Source organism: Acomys minous (assembly GCF_964271855.1).
Source record: "Acomys minous genome assembly, chromosome: 1".
NCBI lineage: Eukaryota > Metazoa > Chordata > Mammalia > Rodentia > Muridae > Acomys > Acomys minous.
Genome location: NC_140483.1, coordinates 69,299,168 through 69,320,752, shown reverse-complemented (window position 1 = coordinate 69,320,752; position 21,585 = coordinate 69,299,168). Strand labels below are relative to the sequence as shown.

Sequence of the window (21,585 nt, the reverse complement as noted above, 5' to 3'; positions counted from 1 at the left end):
ATACAGAAAAGACGTTCTGCTTTGATCAAAGATAAAAAGGGTATTTTTCTTTTCTTTAAAGTGCATCTCACTGTCACATTCTCATACATGAATACACTGGATTTCTTTTTCTTTTTTTTTAATATTCACTTATTTATTATTTATTCAGTATTCTGCCTGCATGCAAGAAGAGGACACCAGATTTCATGTATAGATGGTTGTGAGCCACCATGTGGTTGCTGGAAGTTGAACTCAGGCCCTTTAGAACAGCCAGAGCTCCTAACCTCAAAGCCATCTCTCCAGCCCCAATACAATGGATTTCAATCACATTCACCACTCTCCTCTTGTATCATTAGTGTAATAAAGACATCCTTCTACATTCATACTTTTAAAATACAATACTCTACACATAAGTACCTGTGCCTCATGCTGCTTATGTTTGCTGATGTGCACAGATAGTTGCATAACTTTGCTATTGTGAGCAGTGCCATGATGAATATAAATGCAGATAATGCTAGTATGCATCCAGATGAGCATTTGACATGACTAGTTAAGAGGGCATCACCTACTGAAAACATAGTTGAAATAATATATTTCTTTGTTTGTTTTAACTATATAGCTTGTTATGGAATATTATAAAAACACAAGAGAGATCTACTTATTCATTAAACAAATATTCACTGAGTATATATACTACACTGTTAGAGTAGTTGAAGAAGTGGTTGAGGCCATTTTAGATATAATAGAAGAAGCAGAGAAAGCCTTCCTGAGTGCAGGAAAAAAATGAGTTACAAAAAAACAAAAAACAAGAGTTGTCTATGAGCAGTGAAAACAGCAAGAACACAGACCCTAAAAGTATATCAGGTCGAAGCTTTGGGAAAACAGTAAAAAGCGACTGTGCACCAGAGGTGAATGAATGTGCGTATGAATGGGAGATAAGGGAGACAAGATTTTGGATGTTTTCTCCATGTATGATAAACTGACATGTTTAAAGAAGCTATCCTGGCTACCATGTCCAGTAATAAATAGTAACAAATTATGACAAATACTCAGTGCTAAATAGAGTACTTACCGTTAGGTCGAACTAGAAGCACGAGTTCCCCAGAATGTCTCTCACAGCTAGCTTTAATAAACAAGACGACTTGATCATGGGTATGTTCTGCTATGTCCCGACCATTAATCAGTACCACTTGGTCCCCTTCATTCAATCGAGGGACACAGAGGTCAGCCTGTAATATAATGCAGATGAGCGTTCAAATATGTGCCCAGCATCTTGAAAATATAGAAATTTATTTTTTATAGATTATAGCAGGAAAACTACATATAGAAACTACATATAGAAAACTACATATAGAAAAGCATCCAGGCAAGGCTAGGAAATAGCTCACTTCACTCAGTAAAGTGCTTGCTAGGCAAGTATAAGGGCCTGACTTCCAATTCCCAGACAGCTCATAAAATCAAGTGCTGCAGTGTGGTCCTGTAATCCTAGTACTGAGAAGGCTGAGCAGAAGAGTCCTTGGAACTTGCAGGCTAACCAATATAGCCAATCAGGGAGCTCCAGGGGCAGTGAAGCACCTTCCCAAAAACTAAGGTAACTGGGCTGGAGAGATGGCTCAGAAGTTAAGAGCATTGTCTGTTCTTCCAAAGCTCCTGAGCTCATTATAGGCTCATACCACCTATAATGAGATCTGGTGCCCTCTTTTGGTGGGCAGAATGTTGCAGAAATAAATACATCTTTTAAAAAAATCTTTAAATATACATAATTTTGGTTTCCACAGATTAAATAACATCATTTTTTGAATGACATCCTCCAAATTTTAGTCTTTATAATACATCAACTGTGAATTACTGCATAATGTGTATGTATTTGCTGCTAGTGCTTCAGCCCAAAATTCTGTACCTCAACCCCAAGCACTGTGGCTTGAGAGATGGCTCAGTGGTTAAGAGCATTGGCTGCTCTTCCAGAGGACCTAGGTTCAATTTCTAGCACCCACAGGGCATTAAAAACTGCTGTTCTAAGAGACAATCAGATGTCCTCTTCTGGCCTCCATAGATTCTGCATGTAAATGGTGCACAGATATACATGCAGGCAAAATACCCACACATATAAAAATGAATCTCACACTTGTCAAAGTTTATCCATCAGTCAGTTTGTGACCAAGAAGCAAAGCACACAGCTATGCTGCTTCTTGGCTCTCAGTGGGAAATCATACAATCACCTAAGAGGAACTACCTAGAAAAGATGAAAATAAAAGCTGAGTAAAGAAATGAAGCAAGATGGGCCCTAGATGTGAACTTTGACCTGAGAAGAAGTGATGATGGAAATGAGAACACTTCTGTTGCTTGAGGCTCTAGGTAAGTAGGCAAAGAGACTCGAGTCATTTTCATAATACCAAAGCTTCAAAGGACAAAACATTGAAAGCAGATCCAAACACAGAAAGGATCAATCGTGACAATTTGTAAAAGAAGACATTCATTCTGTAGTTTTATAACATACTACTCAAACTACTTGTGATAAAGTTTTTTTTTTTACTTTTTTTTCTCCTTTATTAATTTATTCTTGTTACATCTCAATGGTTATCCCATCCCTTGTATCCTCCCATTCTTCCCTCTCTCCCATTTTCCCCTTATTCCCCTCCCCTATGACTGTTCCTGAGGGGGATTACCTCCCCCTGTATATGTTCATAGGGTATCAAGTCTCTTCTTGGTAACCTGCTGTCCTTCCTCTGAGTGCCACCAGGTCTCCCCCTCCAGGGGACATGGTCAAAGGTGAGGCACCAGAGTATGTGAGAAAGTGATAAAGTTTTATAAATAATTGAAACATTACTTTTAGGTATTTCTGATGTTTTGGACTACAGAACACATTTTTTGCATTCCTCAACATTTTTATAATAGACAGCAGAAATGATTTTAATGTATAGAAAAGTAGATCTCAAAGTCATGAAAACAGTTTAATTTTTCCTATTGGTTAACAGCTCAGTCCATGAGTTCACCATGCATGGCTATCTTCAGAACTGTGCACTACTGCAATAAGGACCACCTGAAGTAATTAAGGTAACGGAGATAAAAGAAACAGAAAGATGAATGCATGTTCTATGAAAACATATGACACCAAAGATGAAGATGGCAGGCCAGGCAGTGGAAGAAATGCTGTGGCAAAGGGAAGGCCTAATGGGCATATGCTACTCAAATGTACTAAAAACAACTATTTTATAATACTCAGTAACAGTGTGACTAGAGGGAAGAAAACTGCTGTAAAGGTTAAGCTCATCTTCCCTCTGTTGCTTATGAGATGTGTGATCTTAGAGACCCAACACTATAAAAATGCAACAGGAAGATACTTATGATTTATCTTCTCCAGTTGTGAAGATAAAAATGAGTTAATTCAATCAAATGTTGTAAAATCTCAAGTACTCAAATGTCAACCTTTATCTATTATTTGGATTTTTAGTGGTTATTCAATGAAGTAGATGGCAAACATTTTTATAGTCCCTTATGCAGGGAAATGTATCTATGTACAAGTTTGAGTCTACACTTTTATAAATACATGTTTAGGGTACTCGAAGTGAAATAGAATGGTTGGTAAAGTACTGGGAGAGCTGTCTCTTCACATTCCTCTGTAGACAGTAGGCTGGGAGACAAGAAGAGGTCAACGTATCTGAGGACACGAGTCCTCTGTGAGTCTCTTACTGTACCATACATTTATCACTGATGGAAACTTTATCATATTTAACTTGCCTTTTGTCAGATATAATTTTTTTTTGCATTTCTTTCTGATCTGAAAAGTTAACACACCTGCATATTAGGTGAACTTTCTAAGAGAATCAGACATTGATTACAAGATTTCCATACATTTAAAAAATGATGATTTTAATGTGAATTATCCATTCTGAGTACCCAACACAAAAAACCTGACATTAAAATACCAGGTATGGTAAAAAGATATGCCTTTAATCCCAGCATTCAGGAGGAAGAGGCAGGCAGATCTCTGAGTCAGAGGCCAGCTTAGTCTACTTAAGAGTAAGTTCCAGGACAACCAGGGCTAAACAGAGAAATCCCGTCTCAGAAAACCAACAAAATAAACAAAAAACAACTGTTTCCTCAACTCGCTTTTTTTTTTTTTTTTTTTTTTTTTTTGGTTTTTTGAGACAGGGTCTCTCTGTGTAGCCTTGGCTGTCCTGGATTCATTTTGTAGACCAAGCTAGGTTCAAGCTCACAGTGATCTGTCTCTGCCTCCCAAGTGCTGGGATTAAGGGCGTGTGCCACCACGCCTGGCTTCAAATTGCCTTTTAAAAAAAGGTCCCAACATGGAAGACTGTGGTGCTATCTAAATTAATGAAATAAATCCGACCAACATTTGTTTGGTTTTGGTTTTTCAAGACAGATTTCTCTGCATAGCCTTGGCTGTCCTCGAACTCACAGATATCCACCTGCCACTGCCTCCCAGAAGGCTGGGATTACAGGCATGCACCATCACACATGGATTCAACCAACATTTAAAAAAAAAGATTTATTTATTTATTTTATGTATATGCGCATTCATTTGCATGTACACCTACATGCCAGAAGAGGGTATCACATTGTATTATAGATGGTTGTGAGCCACCATATGGTTGCCAAGAATTGAACTCAGAACCTCTGGAAGTGCAGTTAGTGCTCTTCTTAACCTATGAGCCATCTCTCCAGCCCCCTCAACCAACATTTTTATAGCATAGTTCTATGTACAGCAGAAGGATATAAGACACAAGCAACAGATATAGCTCAAAAGAGCAAAGCACATTCAGAGTTGATTCAGATAATTAACTAGGAAGAAAAAAGTGAAAAATACCAGTAATTCTATTTATTCAGGAGAAACTGCTAATATTTTAGCATGTTTCCAGATAGCACATCAATAAGAATAACTCAGTGATGAATGGAAAATTCATTACTGTGGAAGCTTAATAATGAGTAACAGGGGACTCATTGTTACATACTCAAGGTTTCAGCATGTGCATATTAGAATTTTAAAAAATTTCTCATATCATTCCCATTTAAATTAATTTTAAAACAGAAAGTAGGTAACCCAGGCAATGACGGCACAAACCTTTAACCCCAGCACTTGGGAGGCAGAGGCAAGCAATCCCTATGAGTTCAAACCTGGTCTACAGAACAAGTTTTAGTTCAGCAAAGGCTACAGAGAGAAACCCTGTATCGATGCGCCACCCCCCCCCACCGTGTCCCCCAAGACCCCCAGAAAGCAGACAAATAATGAACTACTGTAAATGAAAAATAAAAAAGCAAACATCAGCAATGAAAATCTTATAATACTCCACCTTCATCTACATTTGTTGAACAAGGAGGGTTTTTGCTTTTTGGTTTTTTTGTTTGGTTGGTTTTGGTTGGTTGGTTGGTTGGTTTTTCGAGACAGGGTTTCTCTATGTTGCCTTGGCTGTCCTAGACTCGCTTTGTAGACCAGGCTGGCCTCGAACTCACAGTGATCCGCCTGCCTCTACCTCCCAAGTGCTCAGATTAAAGGCGTGCGCCCGGCTGCTGAATAAGGAGGTTTTGTTTGTTTGTTTGTTTGTTTGTTTTCCTACCAGAACTCTTTATCACTGCAACACACTCAGACTAATAGCTTCTGTCTAAAACAGACTCAATGAAAATCTATCTTCTCTGCCAACTTACAATAGGATATTTAGCATTTAGATTTAACATGACAAGTTGAAAAGTAACAATTAATTTTCTTCATTTAAGCAAATAAAAATAATTTATTTTTATTTTCTGTGTATGTGTTTTGAATGCACATAAGTTCATGCCCCACAAAAATGCCCAAAAAGTTGCAGATAACACTGAATCCCCTGAACTGGAGTTACAGGTAGCTGTGAGCTACCATGTGGGTTCTGGGAATTAAGTCTGGGTCCTCTAGAAGAGCAATCAGTGTTCTTAACAGCCAATCCATCTCAATGAGATGTATCTATAAATATTCTGATACATATGTATATATTCTGGGGAGGAAGAAATGGCTCAGTGTTTAAGAGCACTTGCTGCTCTTGCTCTAGTACCAAGAGATCTAATGCCCTCTTCTGGTCTCCATGGGCAGTAGGCAAGGATGTGGTATATACACAGGGACAGGCAAGCAAAACACTTATACATGCAAAACTAATTTTTTTTTAAGTACAAATGGGGTTGGAGCAATGGCTTAGCAGTTAAGAACACTTGATTCTTGATTCTCAAGACCCATGTAGTGGCTCACAACTATCCATAACGCCAGTTCCATGGGGATGCAACACTGTATTCTGACCTCTGAACATATAAGATGCACAGACATACATGCAGACAAACACTCATACACATAAAAACATTTTAGAAAGTATATTCCTTTTTGTTTTTTGTTGTTTATTTGTTTGTAGCTCTGGCTGGTCTGGAACTATCTTTGTAGACCATGCTAACCTTTAACTCACTGAGATATGCATGCTTCTGCCTCCTGAGTGCTGAGATTAAAGGCAGGTAACCATGTACCTGGCCCCTAAGTACATATTCTTAAAAACCATATTTAGATAAAATTTTGGATAACTTACAGGTGTTCCTGGTGCTACTCGGGACACAATTACAGGCATCTTCTGATCATATCCTCCCTGGGGCGGGGGGAAAAAAAAAGAAGTCTAATTCTACCAAACTAAAGGCATCTTAACATAAAAACTAAATATGACATAAATTCAAGATTACCTTTACATTGAATCCAAACCTTCCATTTTCATCAGGTTTCATTTTGATTAGAACAAGATTATCATGTGGAATGCCACCATTAGGCTGAAAAAACAAAAATAATTTTCAGATTATAAATAAGGTATATAATTTATCTAATTGTATTATCTACGGTATGAAAAGAATGAGACTTTTAAGCAAATTTTAATTGAGGAAAATGGTTTCTTTGCCTAATAACTTGCAGATGCATTCTCTAAATCTTTCTTCCATTCTAAGGGCCATTTTCCATCTCCCTTCCCTCCAAATCTATATAACTAACTAGTCAGGCTGCACACCCACCATTCCATAACTAATTTAATGACAACAAATATTTTCCCATTGCTAAATTCCCTATATTGTGCTTCAAAAAGATATTCACGTGTATATGTGCGTGAACAGTTGCCTGTGCAGGTGCACATGTTAGTAAGTGTGTGAGCCTAATGTGGAGGCTGGAGGGCAACCTGGGGAGGTATTCCTCAGCTGTTGTCCACTTTGTTTTCTGAGAGCACCCCTCACTAGCATGTGGGATTTACCACTTGGGCTAGGCTGGCTAGCCAATGAGCCCCACAAGGATCCACATGTCTATACATTCTGAACACCTGCACAGCCAGCATTTTAACAACTAAGCTACCTTCTAGCCTTTACTAGACACTTCTTAAAGAAACAAACTAGATTGTAAGTTATATAATAACAAGAACTATGTGTTATTTGTCTGCCCACTGCCATCGAAGTAGTTCAATAACCTTAAGCGAATCAATGCATGTAAGAAGAGACACATAAACATCACCATAGAGTTAGTACTCTTGTTGACATTTTTGGCAAAAATTCTGACCTCTTTTGATTAAGCCTATTGCAGTGCAACAGTACACATGAGAAAATAAGAGTGGTGAATTTTGGTAATGGGAGAAACTGTGTATGAATAAATGAGAAGGCAGGGAGTACAGTAATCACCAAAGGCTTTTGACAGTAGATGCCGATGTTTCCTATGAACTTCCCAGCTTATTTCATTTCCTAATGTCCCTTTAAATTTCCTGAAACATATCTGCATGCAACTGTGCGTGCTTTTTTAGCAACACAGTGCATTTTGTAAGATTAATTAATAACTTCACTTGTGGGTTGGTTGGTTATTTATTTATGTATTTATTTATTTTGGTTTTTTGAGACAGGGTTTCTCTGTGTAGCCTCAGCTATCCTAGACTTGCTTTGTAGACCAGGATGGCCTCAAAGTCATAGTGATCAACCTGCCTCTGCCTCCTGAGTGCTGGGATTAAAGGCAAACACCACCACCATTATTTAAATCTTGTGAGAAAGCAATAAAATTGATGAGCCATTAGGACTGTAAAAAATCATTTTATTGTATAAAAGCATATTCTATAGAAGCAAAAGTTATATATTATCCTGTAAAATGTACACTGAACATACATTATTAGAATCTGTACTCAATTTCAAAAGGTTGGGGAATATCTCTGCACTAAGAAATTACATAATGAAGTAAGTATTTACTGAATTAATGGTACTTATTCTTAAGGCATATGTATATTTTGTATACTGAAATTACCACCACTCTAAAAGCAATGTGTACTTTACAAATGAAGGAAAAGAAAACTCCATAATGGTATAAATCATGATGAAATAATCAGAAGAAAAAGATAAAGTATTATAATTTACTATTAAAACATGCTATGGTTCAAAATAAATTAAAGTGCATTCAAGATTTCAAAAATTCAAAGCACAGTGAGGCTACTTACAGTGGACTTTTCCGGGGAAGAGGGCACATCAAAAGTTTCATTAGTATGGTTGACTAGATCTTGCTGAGAGTGAGAAAAATGAATTTGGTTCCAACTATTTTTCTTCGACTGTTTGGGTGGTAAAGCTGGGGGCTGCCCATCCTCAGGGGTCTCTTGTGATCTAGGTAAGAAAAGGGGGAAGATGTAAATATTTTTAGAAATCATCTGATGGAAACACCTTATTCTAAATTAGGTCATGTAACCTAGATACCAAGCATGTCTAGTATGGAGAGGCTTTGACTGTTGTATGGAAATGCAACCTTTTAATAACAACAACAACAAAAAAATCCTTAAAAATCTGTTTTTTAATGAAATCAATAATCAGTTATAGAACATGTTAAAGTATTCCTAATAAAGATATTTATTAATTTGCTACAATAATATACATACATTGCTAAAACTTTTTTTTTTAAGAACATGGGTAGCCAAAGAGTATGGTAGATAAAAGGAAGTCAAAATAGAACTGTGGAAGGTAAGCCCGTATCACTGAATATATCACATACTTCAGACACCAGGCCTGGAGGCCCCTGAGCTGGTAGTGACCAGAGTGCATCTACCCTGAGGATCAGCTTTCATGGTACGGGAGACAACCAACAGTCCCACCTAGCTATACCGTCTATGAACCACAAATACCAGCAAGGCATGATATCCTTAAGAGAACATAGTGGCACACATACCTTAGTGGTAACCAATAGCTCTCTATTTGGACTTAAGATCTACTCAACAATAGAGAAATTATGCCTGATACTGGAAACCTAGCCAACCATCCAGGGCTAGTGAACTCATGGATCTTGGAGAAGAACCTAATTTACTAAGCTAGCACAATCCCTAACTACACTCTAAACATTTGTCTTTATACACACAGATAAGTGTAGGCTCACCCATCACCAAGAAGATGAAGACTATCATGGAAAAACCTAACCAATCAAAATGCAGAGTTGTGGAACCCAACCCTAACGGATACATGTACATAACTCCTGCATTTAAGGCTCAACATTGAAGAAGATTGGGTGGAAAGAGACAGAGATGATCAGGTAGTTTGCTGTGAGACTCTATCTCCTTGCCACATCCATAAAGTCTCAACAACATGGCCGCCTATACGTGAACAAGGACGGCATCCAAGGTGGATGGGAGTAAGCTCACAAGGCCTGATTTTTTTTTTTTAACTTTTTATTGATTCTTTGTGAACTTCACACCGTGAACCTCCATTTTTTTTTTTTGTATTTTGTTTTTAACTTTACAAGACTTGAAATTTACACAAAGAACTACAGATAACTAAGGAAAGTCAAGAGTCGGAGAAATAGTCTTCCAGGGAAGAGCACACCAATTAGTTATCCCAAACGATCAACCCAGTCCTGAAAACATAGATACCAGAAACAGACACTACAGGCTATATTTGGAAATATATATGAATACACTCGTATGTATGTATGTATATATGTATGTAACACAATTAATGAAAATATAGGCCATGAATTTGAAAGAGCAAAAAGAGGTATATAAAAGGGTTTGGAGGGTTTTTAGGGGAAACAGGAAATGATGTACTTCTAACCTCAAGAAGAAAATTAAAATGCTGAGAATTAGGTGTTGAGCAGAAAAAAAGCCTAGTGGTAGTTATAGTCTAATGAGCTTAAATAATTGTCCTCCTTTACCATGGCTCATGAGGCTAATAAATGCAATCATGAGACAGAGATTAGAATATTGAAGTCATCATTGCAGAGACAAACTGCACGGAATCCTGCCAGGTATTAAGGTGAGAAAAAAATTATAAATATTAAAAAGCATAACCCTCAGTGGGGTACAGTAGTGCACACCTGTAATCCCTGCACTTGGGGAGGTAGATGTAGACAGATTGCTGTGATTTCAAGGACAGCCTGCTTACAAAGCAAGTCTAGGACAGCCAACGCTACACAGAGAAACCGTGCCTCAATAAACTAAACCAAACAAACAAACAGTCGAAGAAAAACAGTTGGAACCAAATTCATTTTTCTCACTCTCAGCAAGATCTAGTCAACCATACTGGCATCCATGACAATGATCTTGGCCCAGCACTCAGAAGGCAGAGACTGGTGGATCGCTGTGAGTTCGAGGCCAGCCTGGTCTACAAAGCAAGTCCAGGATAGCCAAGGTTACACAGAAGAGACCCTGTCTCGAAAAACCAAAAAAAAAAAAAAAAAAAAAAAGAAAATGATCTTGGGAGAAAGACAGTAGATCAGAATATTTTTTTTCTTTAAAAAAATAATTAAATTAGCATATATTAACTGCAAAAAGTTGAACAAAAATTTGTTATATTTTATGTATATGATGTATATAATGTATTTTTAAAATCATGTTTGTTCTCCACTATTCGCTTTTATCCTAATGCCCTTGTTGTCTTTGGTCCTGTTTCTCAATAGTCCCCTTTTAAATTTAGATATCACACATGACAGAAAACTTATTTCTCTGAGTCTGGTTTATTTAATATGATGATCTCTAGCTCTATCCAAATCCCTACAAACAACATGATTTATTTCCTATGGCTGAATTTTTCATCTTAATTATATTCTACATTTTCTTTATCCGTTCTTCTTATTGGTATCTTGGCTGATTCCATAATTTAGCTACTGTGAATATTCCCAGTGAACCAGGATAAGTAGTTATTGTTAGTGTATGATGGCTTTGATTCCCAGGAGTATTTTTAAAGATGGATCTTATGTTAGTTTTATTTTCATATGCTTTGGAGCATCTATTCTGACTTCTGTAGCAGTCATATTACTTTACATTGCCATTAACAGTATATAAGGGTTCCTTTAAGCAACCTTCAGCATCACCACCAGCACTTATTTCTTGTTAGGCTTTGTTGTTGCTGTTGGTTGGTCAGCTGGCTTTTACTTTTGAGACAAAGTCTCTCTGTGTAGCCGGTTGTCCTGGAACTCAGTCTGTAAACAAGGGTGGCCTCAAATTCAGAGATCCACCTACCTCTGCCTCCGGAGTGCTGGGATTAAAGGTGTACATTACCTTGCCCACTGTTTGTTGTTTTTTTATGATACCAATTCTGACTGGGATGAAAAGGAATCTCAACAGAGTTTTGGTTTGCAGTTTCCTAATGATTAAATATGTTGTTGAACATTTTTTCATGTGTTTATCAGCTAGGTTAGATGATGATTAAGAGTAAAAACAGACCACATGAATGAAAGTACTCAAGTGCCTGAAGTACTTCTAAAAAAGAAATAATGTATTTATTTTCTATCCACTGTGGTTTTGCCTGCATGTTTGTGTGTGTGTGTGAGTGCTGAATCTCCAGGAACAAAGGTTACAGACAGTTGTAAGTAGCCATGTGGGTGCTGGCGACTGAACTCAGGTCCTTTTGAAGAGTGGCCAGTGAGTGCTCTTAACCATTGAGCCATCTTACCAGCACCCAAAGGCCTGTACTTCTTTTTGAGAACTATTTGGTCAGTTTATCTGCCCACTCATTACTGGATTATTTGTTCCTTTGATGTTAAGGTTTTCAAGTTCTTTACATGTTCTATGTACTAATCCGTTCAATGAATATCTGCAAAGACTCTCCTCCCATCCTGTAGACTGTCTCTTCATTCTCAAAATTGTTTCCCTTACTGTGGAGAACCTCTTAAACTGATGCAATTCCATTTGTCAATTTTTTGATGTCCTGTTTTCCTGAGTTATTGGAGTGCTAGTCAAAAACGTGTCGGAGGCAGAGGCAGGTGGATCGCTGTGAGTTCGAGGCCAGCCTGGTCTACAAAGTGAGTCCAGGACAGCCAAGGCTACACAGAGAGATCTTGTCTCGAAAAACCAAAAAAAAACAAAAAACTTGTTGTCAACTCCACTGTCTTGAAGTGCACTCCGTTTCCCCTATTAGCTTCAGGTCTTCTATAAAGGTCTTCAATGCATTTTGAGTTGATTTCACACAGAGTGAGACCAAACAAACTAGTTTCAGTCTTTTACGTGTGAATTTCCAGTTTTCCTAGCATGATAAAAATGATTGGTTTTTTGTTTGTTTGTTTGTTTTGTTTTTCTTTTAAGAAAGATTTTCACTGTGTAGCCTTGGGTGTCCTGGAACTCACTCTGTAGAGAGTCCTTGAACTCAACAGAGAGAGAGAGAGATCTGCCTGCTTCTGTCTTCTAAGTGCTGGGGTTAAACGTATATTTAAGGCGTCTCCCTAAAAATAGTACTTTCTTTTTTTTCTTTCTTTCTTTTTTTTTTTTGGGTTTTTCGAGACAGGATTTCTCTGTGTAGCCTTGGCTATCTTGGACTCCCTTTGTAGGCCAGTCTGGCCTTGACCTCACAGTGATCTGCCTGCCTCTGCCTCCTGAGTGCTGGGATTAAAGGTGTGCGCCACCACGCCTGGCCCTAGTACTTTCAATATTTATTATTTTATTTTTTATGTGTATAAGTGTTTTATCTGTATATACACACACACATCAAATGCATACCTAATGCTAGAATAGGGCACTGAATTAACTGATACTTGAGTTACAGACAGGTATGAGCTGCCAGAATCAATAGGCAAAGACACTAGCTAATCTATGACACTGTGAACTAAAACACATCTTTTCCCACTTTAGGTCGGTCTCTCAAATATTTGATCACAGCTAAGCAAAAGTAACTAAAACACTAATTAGTGCTCAGGGTAAGTTAAACCAGCAGTTTAGAAAATACGTAAAAACTTTCAAGGATACAATTAATATACAAAAACAGAGCCGGGTGAGGCAGTGTATACCTGTAATCTCAGCACCTCGGGTGGCAGAGGCAGGTAAATCTCTAAGTTCTAGGCCAGCCTCATCTATAAAGTAAGTCTAGGACATCCAGGGCTACACAGAGAAACCCTGTCTCAAAACAAAACAAAATATAAAAATAGAACTGTATCTTATACTCCTTTCTCTTCAACAATGTATTCCTTACTCATTTATGTTACTGTGTAAGTACTGTCCTTCAATTATGCAAAATGTACATAAGCTAATTAAGATATTGCCTATTAATGTGGGGATATGTAGAGTACACATTAAACTGACAACTATCAACACTGAAGTAAGAAGCTGACTTTATCAATCACTATGCAAAATAGTAGGAACAGATTTAAGAAATAATGTAGACAACTAGGAGTGGGGGCACATACATGGGAGGCAGAGACACATAGATCACTGTGAGTTCAGGGGTAGCCAGGACTACATGGAGACTCTATCTCAAAACACAAAAAAGAAAAAAAGAAGATATGTGAGCATGCCTTCTAAAACTTTTTGCAACATATTCTGTTCACATTTATGGCTTCTTTGCTTTAAAAAAAATTATAAAGACTCTTATATTTTCCTACTCCCTGACAACACTGGTATATTACCTGAACAAATATTTGAGAATCCACACTAAAAATTAAATAATAGTGAGTAACCAGATGAGTAAAGAGAGACAATAGACATCTCAAGGACAAATGGGTAAATTTACAAGTATGTATCTACAATTATATTAAGTAACATTTTATATCAAGCACTTTAATTTCCAAGGTTATTTCAAGTGGAGCAATTTAAGGTATTTAAAAATAAAGAATTAAGAAGCAAAATGAAAAAGGGTCTTACGGTGATGATTCCAAAACTATGCTATTAGCTTGCGTTGATGATGGAGATCGCTGATTCACAAAATCATCACTAGGAGATGTGTGAACCACATGGTCTACCAAATGACCAACTGAAGATGGCCGGACCCGGGTCCCTTCTTGTGTGAATGCTGGATTCCGACTAAATGAAGAGAAACAAAGGCTGAACAAAAGTATACTTTGATTTTTCCCTTTTTTTTTTTTTGATTATATGGTTTCATGAGAAAGTGGGTGTGTGTTTATGTGTGTTTTAAAGAACATGTTGACTAAGTAGAATCTCTAACAGGAATATAAGCTGTATGACATAAACAAAAGAACACGTAATGGGAAGCCAAGACATGACTTTAGTTTATAACCTGCCATACGGCCTTTAGCCATTTCACTATTATCTCTACCTAGTGTTACGAGGTTTCAGCCATTATTAAGCTTATTCCTTATCGAACATCTATGATACTGATTAGGATAAATGATCAGAAAAACTTTCAAGACACAATTGTTTTTCTTATTATTTTTAACTTGTTGAATTTGAATTCCTACAAATAGATAATGAATAATTCCATTATCCTGATAGTTATATAAATATCATCACTGTAACAGTTAATACCTAAGCATTTTTTATGTGCTGCTTTTGTTCTAAATATTTTACATTTGTTACCTCATTTAATACTATATTAAGACTGTAGGACACTATAACAATGATTAAAAGCATATGCCATTGTGTCCATCTACAAATAGGATTTTGTAGATGAGAAAACGGAATGGAAATTAACTTGAAGACTTAAAAATGACTCTAGAGCAACTGCTTAATCACCATGCTGTACTGTCTCAAAAACAAAAAACAAAAAACATTCAGGTTATCCTTAAAATTATTTCTTCCCTAGAAATTACAGCTATTTTTATTTAGATCATCCCTCTCATAGTCCTTCCTTCCCTTCGTCTATCCCCTCCCTGTTCTCTCCTCCCCACGCCTTGCCTTGCTTCTCCTACCTTGCCCTCGCTCTGGTACAGGATATTTGAGGAAGTCTTCCTATCTTTTTATTATCTATACCAAAACCCAGCTAGACTGCAATACACACATGGTTAGAGCTGTAGCATGTGGTTCTTGGTCCAGCGCTACCTGAGCTTATAGGGATACTGTTTGAAATCTTTTCCTAGGCAACAGGAAGTACTAGAGCTCTGAATCACAATCACACAAACAAAGCATATTCAAGGGGAAGAGCACTGCCTGCTCTTCCAGAGGTCCTGAGTTCAATTCCCAGCAACCACATGGTGGCTCACAACCATCTGTAATGTGATCTGATGCTCTCGTACGGCCTGCAGGTATATATGCAGGCACAACATTGTATACATAATAATAAATAAATCTTTAAAAAAAGAAAGAAAAAAGAAATCTTGGTGGAAGTCAGGTGTGGTGTCATAGGCCTTTAATCCCAGCACTCAGGGAGGCAGAGGTAGGCAGATCTCTTGAGTTTGAGGCCAACCTGGTCTACAAAGCTAGGATAGCCAAGGTTACACAGAGAAATCGTGTCTCAAAAAACTAAAAAAAGAAAAAGAAAGGAAATCCTGGTGAAAATCTATATGGAAATAGACTATAATAAACAACAGTTCTATGAGTTTTTATAGATCCTGAATTACCCCTCCTGTGAAGTCAAGTGCGGAGGAAAGTAAAGGTTGTTTTTCAATCTCCCTTGTCCTCTAAGGTCACTTTTACAATGAGCAGCAAGCAAAGAGGCAATACTGTCTGAAGTAACAAAAAGCATGTTTGGGTCTGGCAAGGCGGCTAATCAGGGAACAGCATCTGCCACCAAACCAGAGTACCCAGCTTCCATCCTGGGGATCCCAGGAAGAACGGGCTCTCCTAAGTTGTCTTCTAACTTCCATTTGCCCACTGTGGCATGCACGTGCTCTCACATATAAACATAAACGCACACACATTTTTTAAAAAGTAAAATTATTTGGGGGGGTGTCTGTTCAAAGGACTTAAATTTATATATACTGTGCTCTTTAGGCAATAAAGCATGTAGCCAATAACTTAGAAAGTAGCAAAATGCAAGCACGATTCTGGCTTGCCACTTACTGGTTGGGAGTTCCAGGTGGTGACCGGGAAGGGAGGCTTTGTGTTTCTAATCTGTCATCAGATAATGAATTTCTGCTGACTACTTCCCAATCCATTAATTTCCGTGCCAAAGGCTTACTTGGAGATCTGTAAAAAGTATTTGAATAATACAAGAAAAGTTTTACTTTTATATAGAATATAAGTTAAATCTTTAAAAAATTTTAATAGATCATATTCAGAGAATTTTCTTAATATAAGTGATTCATTTTGATAATATTTATGAAATAACTTCAAAGTGGGTATATTTGCTCTATATGACAAAAGAAGAAGGATGAGGCTATGAAGAGTAAGAGAATAAAGGGGATATTTAATAAAAAGGAGAAACAAATAAAAAACAAGTTTAAAAAGGGTACTTATTTTTTATTTATGTGTCAAAAGTCTAATGTCTTTTAACTGCATGTATGTCTGTGTAAGGGGGTGGGATTTACTGGAACAGAAGTTACAAACAGTTGTGAATTGCCATCAGGGTGCTGGGAATTAAACCTGCTTCCTCTCGAAGAACAGACAGTGCCTCTTATCCACTGAGCCATCTCTCCAGCCAACTATTTTTTTTTAATGATTGTAAAGATTTATTTATTTTATGCTTATGAGTGCTCTAGCTATCTGTACACCTGCATGCCGAAAGAGGGCATGAGATCCCAATACAGATGGTGTGCAAACCACCATGTGGTTGCTGGGAATTGAACTCAGGACCTCTAAAAAAGCAGACAGAGCTCTTAACCACTGAGCCATTATCTCTCCAGCCCCAGGCAAAACTTTTTTAAAGAGACAATACAACATGGTGATTAAACAGTGGCTCTAGAGTCACTGATTGAATCTTGAAGTTAATTTCCATCCCATTTTCTTTTATGAAAACCTATTTTCTCATCTACAAAATCTACTCTTTCGTGTAGAGTATGGCCAGTGAATTTCTGTCCCTTTCTGTAAAAACATTAGAAAACTATTGTATCTTGTGGTGGGTAACAAAAGGATATTTTAAAAAGATTTATTCTATGTGTTCTTGTATGTGTCTGTACACATAAGTGTAGGTGCCCTCAGAGGCAAGAAGAGGGCATTAGATCCTCTGGAACTGCCAGATATGAATTCAGAGAAACAAACTTGTCTTCTCCAAGAGCAGCAATGGCTCCCATACACTGAGTGATTTCCCCAGAACAAAAGGATATGCTTTATTGTCTACTGTCAGCTATCATAGTGATACAAGAGAATCGGGTGATCTGCTAAGAGAAAAGATGCTAATCTTCACAGATCAAGTGTTATAACTGTATTCAGAGACACAGACCCTTAGGATTTTAAGAATGTTAATAATCAAAGTCTTTGATATGCAAATTCAAGTACTACCCAAAGATCTTTTACTTAAATGTGTACTTTCTTGATATACGGAATTATTCTGGAGGTTAATAAAATGAATTAAGTTACTTAAATATACATATAATGAATCACTCTATATGGCTTTTTAAAATCTCAGTAATAAATTTCCCAAGACCTGTAAAAATCATGTGTTATTTTCTATCACCAAAATATTAAGTGAAAACACTTATTTGTATAAAATAACATAGCAGGATAGTCACACACATGAACTCAAAGTGGCTGTAACAGCTTATGCAAAGCTGTGTAAACCTCAGCTAAACCAAATCCCACCTTAGCTGCCAGGAGAGCAAGGGTCAGTTTTCTCTAGTAAGGTAGGCCCCAGTAAGTATTCTATGCTCTACTAGAAGACTACACATCCAAGAATATTTGGGCAGCATAAATTGGTCTTGATGGAGAAAACAAAAACACAACAAACACAAGGTGGGAGTAAAGGAGCAGGTCTAGTAAGGGATGGGAGACAGAAGGTGAACCTGATCAAAATACACTGTGCAAAATACAAAAAGAGTATATAAAAACATTAAAAACAAATTAAAACTATTTTCAGTCATGGCCCATTGTATTCAAAGATCCTTCATTCTTGAATTTTATTTTCAGATTTTCATATAATAATGAAGTCTGTACTTACTACTATATGTACTTTTTAGATTACTGAAAGTTTTTTACCTTAAAAATTCTCCATAATTATCCCCTCTTGTCACATATTGTTGGCATACATTTATATAAATTAGGAAAAATACCAAGCAAGGAACAAAATAAATACAAAATTAAGTAATTCAAACATATCCAACTACTAAGATCGGTACACACCTAAATACAATGTGATTATGTTTGCAGTTGTAGCCTAAAATTACCTTTCCAACACATTAACTGCACAAACAGGCCTGAGAGAATGGCTATGTTCAGCAACTGGCACTCCGTGGTATTTTATGTACACAGCAGGAAGCATTAAAATAATGATGACTACTAGGGACAATGAATGCTAATTCTGGCCTATACTAGAAAAATTATCTAACTTTCTATACTCAGTATCTAAATTCACCAGAGCAATAGGGTCTTTACATCCTTCCTTATACCACTTCAATTTTATGACTTCAACAGTATCAAAGTTCTCACAGTGCTTTAGCCTCTTAAAGTTCGTTAAATTGGGCTGGAGAGATGCCTCAGTTGTCAAGAGCACTGGCTGATTTTCCAGAGAACCCTGGTTCAAATCCCACATACATCAGCAAAACACTAATGTACATAAAATAAAAAATTTTAAATGATTGATAATAAATACTTATGAATTGAAATCATACAAGTGTTCTGATATATCTGGATTTGATCTCCAAACTCCTCCTAATCTCTTTTACCTCTAAACCCAAAGGGCATCTTCTAAAAGAGACATGATGCCACTGGTCAAATAAACCAACAATCGAACAAATTTTTTTTTTCCATTTTCCAAATGTAAAGTCAAAGTAATTTAAGTACAGACACTTTTTCCTATCATCAAAAGTTTAAATTATGAGACTTCTTGACTTAAATTCAGGACACCATTATATTTAGCCCTTCACAGTGGAAGGCATATAAATTCAATTAGTCACAAAAGAGAATATACTATGTAATATCTTCAATTTAAAAAGTAAAATCTTCTTTTTTTTTTTTTTAATTTTAGTTTTCGAGACAGGGTTTCTCTATGTAGCAATCTTAAACTTACCATAATTTACCATCTATAGTTCTTTTACTAGTGATAATCTTTACCTTTCACAAACTATTTTTTCTCATATATTAGACTAAATGCAAGCTATGAGAGATAAGATTAATTACTAAGGAAAAGAAAAAACATCTGAAAAATTAAAAATTCAGCATACTTACTTAGTACAAATTGTCTGAGCACTTTATTCTTGGTAACGAAGTAAACATGCTTGCAAATGTCTTAAGTTTAAAATAAATTTCAAGCATTTTACTTTATTAACAGTTTTAACCTCAAAGACCCACCCACTCAAGCTTGCTGTCTATGTTTCCTGTTCTGCACGGAAATTTCAGAGAAAAAAATACCACACTGTTAGCAATGTGGTGAGTTTATTTTCTGACCGTGGCACCTTATTTTTCTGTTGATGAGAACTTTGCTCTCCTCTCTTCCTCAGATATTATACATGATAACTGAAAAAGTATGAAAGCAATTGGAAGAGTTGCTATATATGGGGAAAAGGGGTAAAACTGTATCTTATGGATAGTTGTACAGAAAATATTTTAGTAAGAGCATTTACTAAACAGGTCTATAACACTTTCTAATTGGATCAGTGGTGTCCAAGATAGTCTCTCTCTCTCTCTCTCTCTCTCTCTCTCTCACACACACACACACACACACACACACACACACACACACACACACACACACACACACACACACCCTGAGTGGATGATGCAAGGAAAAATCTTGACTAAATACACAAAGTTTGTAGAGGGCTGTCTTGAATGATGGTTATCCTTCAAGTCACTTGACACTGCTGGGATTCTGGAATATAATGATCTGTCACTTATTAGTAGAAACAGGGAGCAATTTCCACTTTGGGAGGAATGAAAAAGAAAAAGCAACGCCAAACACAAAACTATTTCATCTAGAAACACAAAGCTGGAAGGACTTTGGATTTCTGACCAAGTAAAATTTTCTGTTGTCTTTACAGAGGATTCCAAGCCTCTAACAAAAGCAGATGCAGACACACAACTCTTGAGGGCTGTATGCTCTTGAAGCAATGTCCACCAGTAACAAACTGCCATGTATGTCACTGTGCTTCTAGCCACCAGGCAGCAGCTGAGGCTAGTCCCCTCAAGTACGTTTCCCACTCTCCATCAGGGTTTAGTAAAAGCCTTTATTATTTTTACTTGGATTACTGCTATTATCTCCTAATTAGTCACTAGGTATCCAATCTACACTTTACTAACCCATTCTCTATCCTTAACTACTCTTCTAAAAAGGTAAATTTGATTGTATCATTTTTTGTCACTAAAAAATAAACTAGCCCTCGAAAATTCTAACAAAAGATACATTTTTAAAAAGGCAATGCAAAAGCAACTTAACTTTTAAAAGCATGGTTTAAGTAAATATATAAATGGGCTAGGTAATAAGACTCATATATCTCAAATATATGTAAAAGGAGAGTAACTAATAAAATGTTGTATTAGTGATATCTGATTTAGCTTACTGAAAGCTATTGTATTTAATACATGATGAATGTTCAAAAATATGTAAAAAAAAAAATAATCAGGACACTAGACAAACCAGTTTCCATTTCATTGACATAGTGTATTACTTAGAAAACATTTCAGTGAGTTTTTAAATGTTTGTGTGTGTGTGTGCCTCTGTGTGTGTGTCTGTGTGTCTGTGTGTCTGTGTATGACTATCTTGGACACCACCGATCCAATTAGAAAGTGTTATAGATCTGTTTAGTAAACGCTCTTGAGTATGTGCATGCAAGAGTCCATCAGAAGAGGGAATCAAATCCCCTCCACTGGAATTATAAGCAGTTGTGACCCACCATGTGAGTGCTACAAACTGAACCTGGATCTTCTACAACAGCAGTAAATACTTCTATCTATTTAACTATTTCTCCAACTCCATTTCTAAGAATTTCTATCCTTTAAAAAATTCAGTTATCTGTTGGCTGGTGAGATAGCTTATTGGGTGCTTGCTTCTAAGCCTGACAATGTGAGTTCAACCCTGGGACCCACTTAATGGAAGGAGAGAACCAACTCGCTAAAGTTATCCTCTGACTTTGACACATGTCATGTGCGGCCCCCTTCCTCTGCCACATAGATCACAAAATAAGATCTTAAAATATTAAAAACAAACAAACAAAAACCAAAAACAACAACAACAACAAAAAAACCAAAACCAAAAAAAATCCAAAACCATTAGATACTAAAACAGAATTGACTTACCTTGCAAATACTCTGTCTTTATTTGCCTTTTCTTTGCCATATTGAACTGACTGGACTTCCGTTCTCCCACTGAAATACATAAATATGTGTATCTTAAAAGGGACTATAG

General features: G+C 36.8%; 1 protein-coding gene across 5 annotated transcripts in view; it reads right to left on the bottom strand.

Annotated features, from left to right (window-relative positions):
* The window catches only part of PTPN4 (protein tyrosine phosphatase non-receptor type 4), a 143,406-nt gene that overhangs the window by 31,508 nt on the left and 90,313 nt on the right, over positions 1–21,585 (bottom strand). For all 5 annotated transcript variants that reach the window (XM_084774681.1, XM_084774677.1, XM_084774679.1 and 2 more), the window contains 7 exons: positions 21,477–21,545; positions 16,152–16,277; positions 14,058–14,216; positions 8,451–8,610; positions 6,685–6,768; positions 6,537–6,593; positions 1,052–1,208 (listed from right to left, as the gene is read on the bottom strand). In XM_084774681.1, the coding sequence (XP_084630807.1) occupies positions 1,052–1,208; positions 6,537–6,593; positions 6,685–6,768; positions 8,451–8,610; positions 14,058–14,216; positions 16,152–16,277; positions 21,477–21,545 (812 nt within the window). The remainder of the gene's footprint in view (positions 1–1,051; positions 1,209–6,536; positions 6,594–6,684; positions 6,769–8,450; positions 8,611–14,057; positions 14,217–16,151; positions 16,278–21,476; positions 21,546–21,585) is intronic.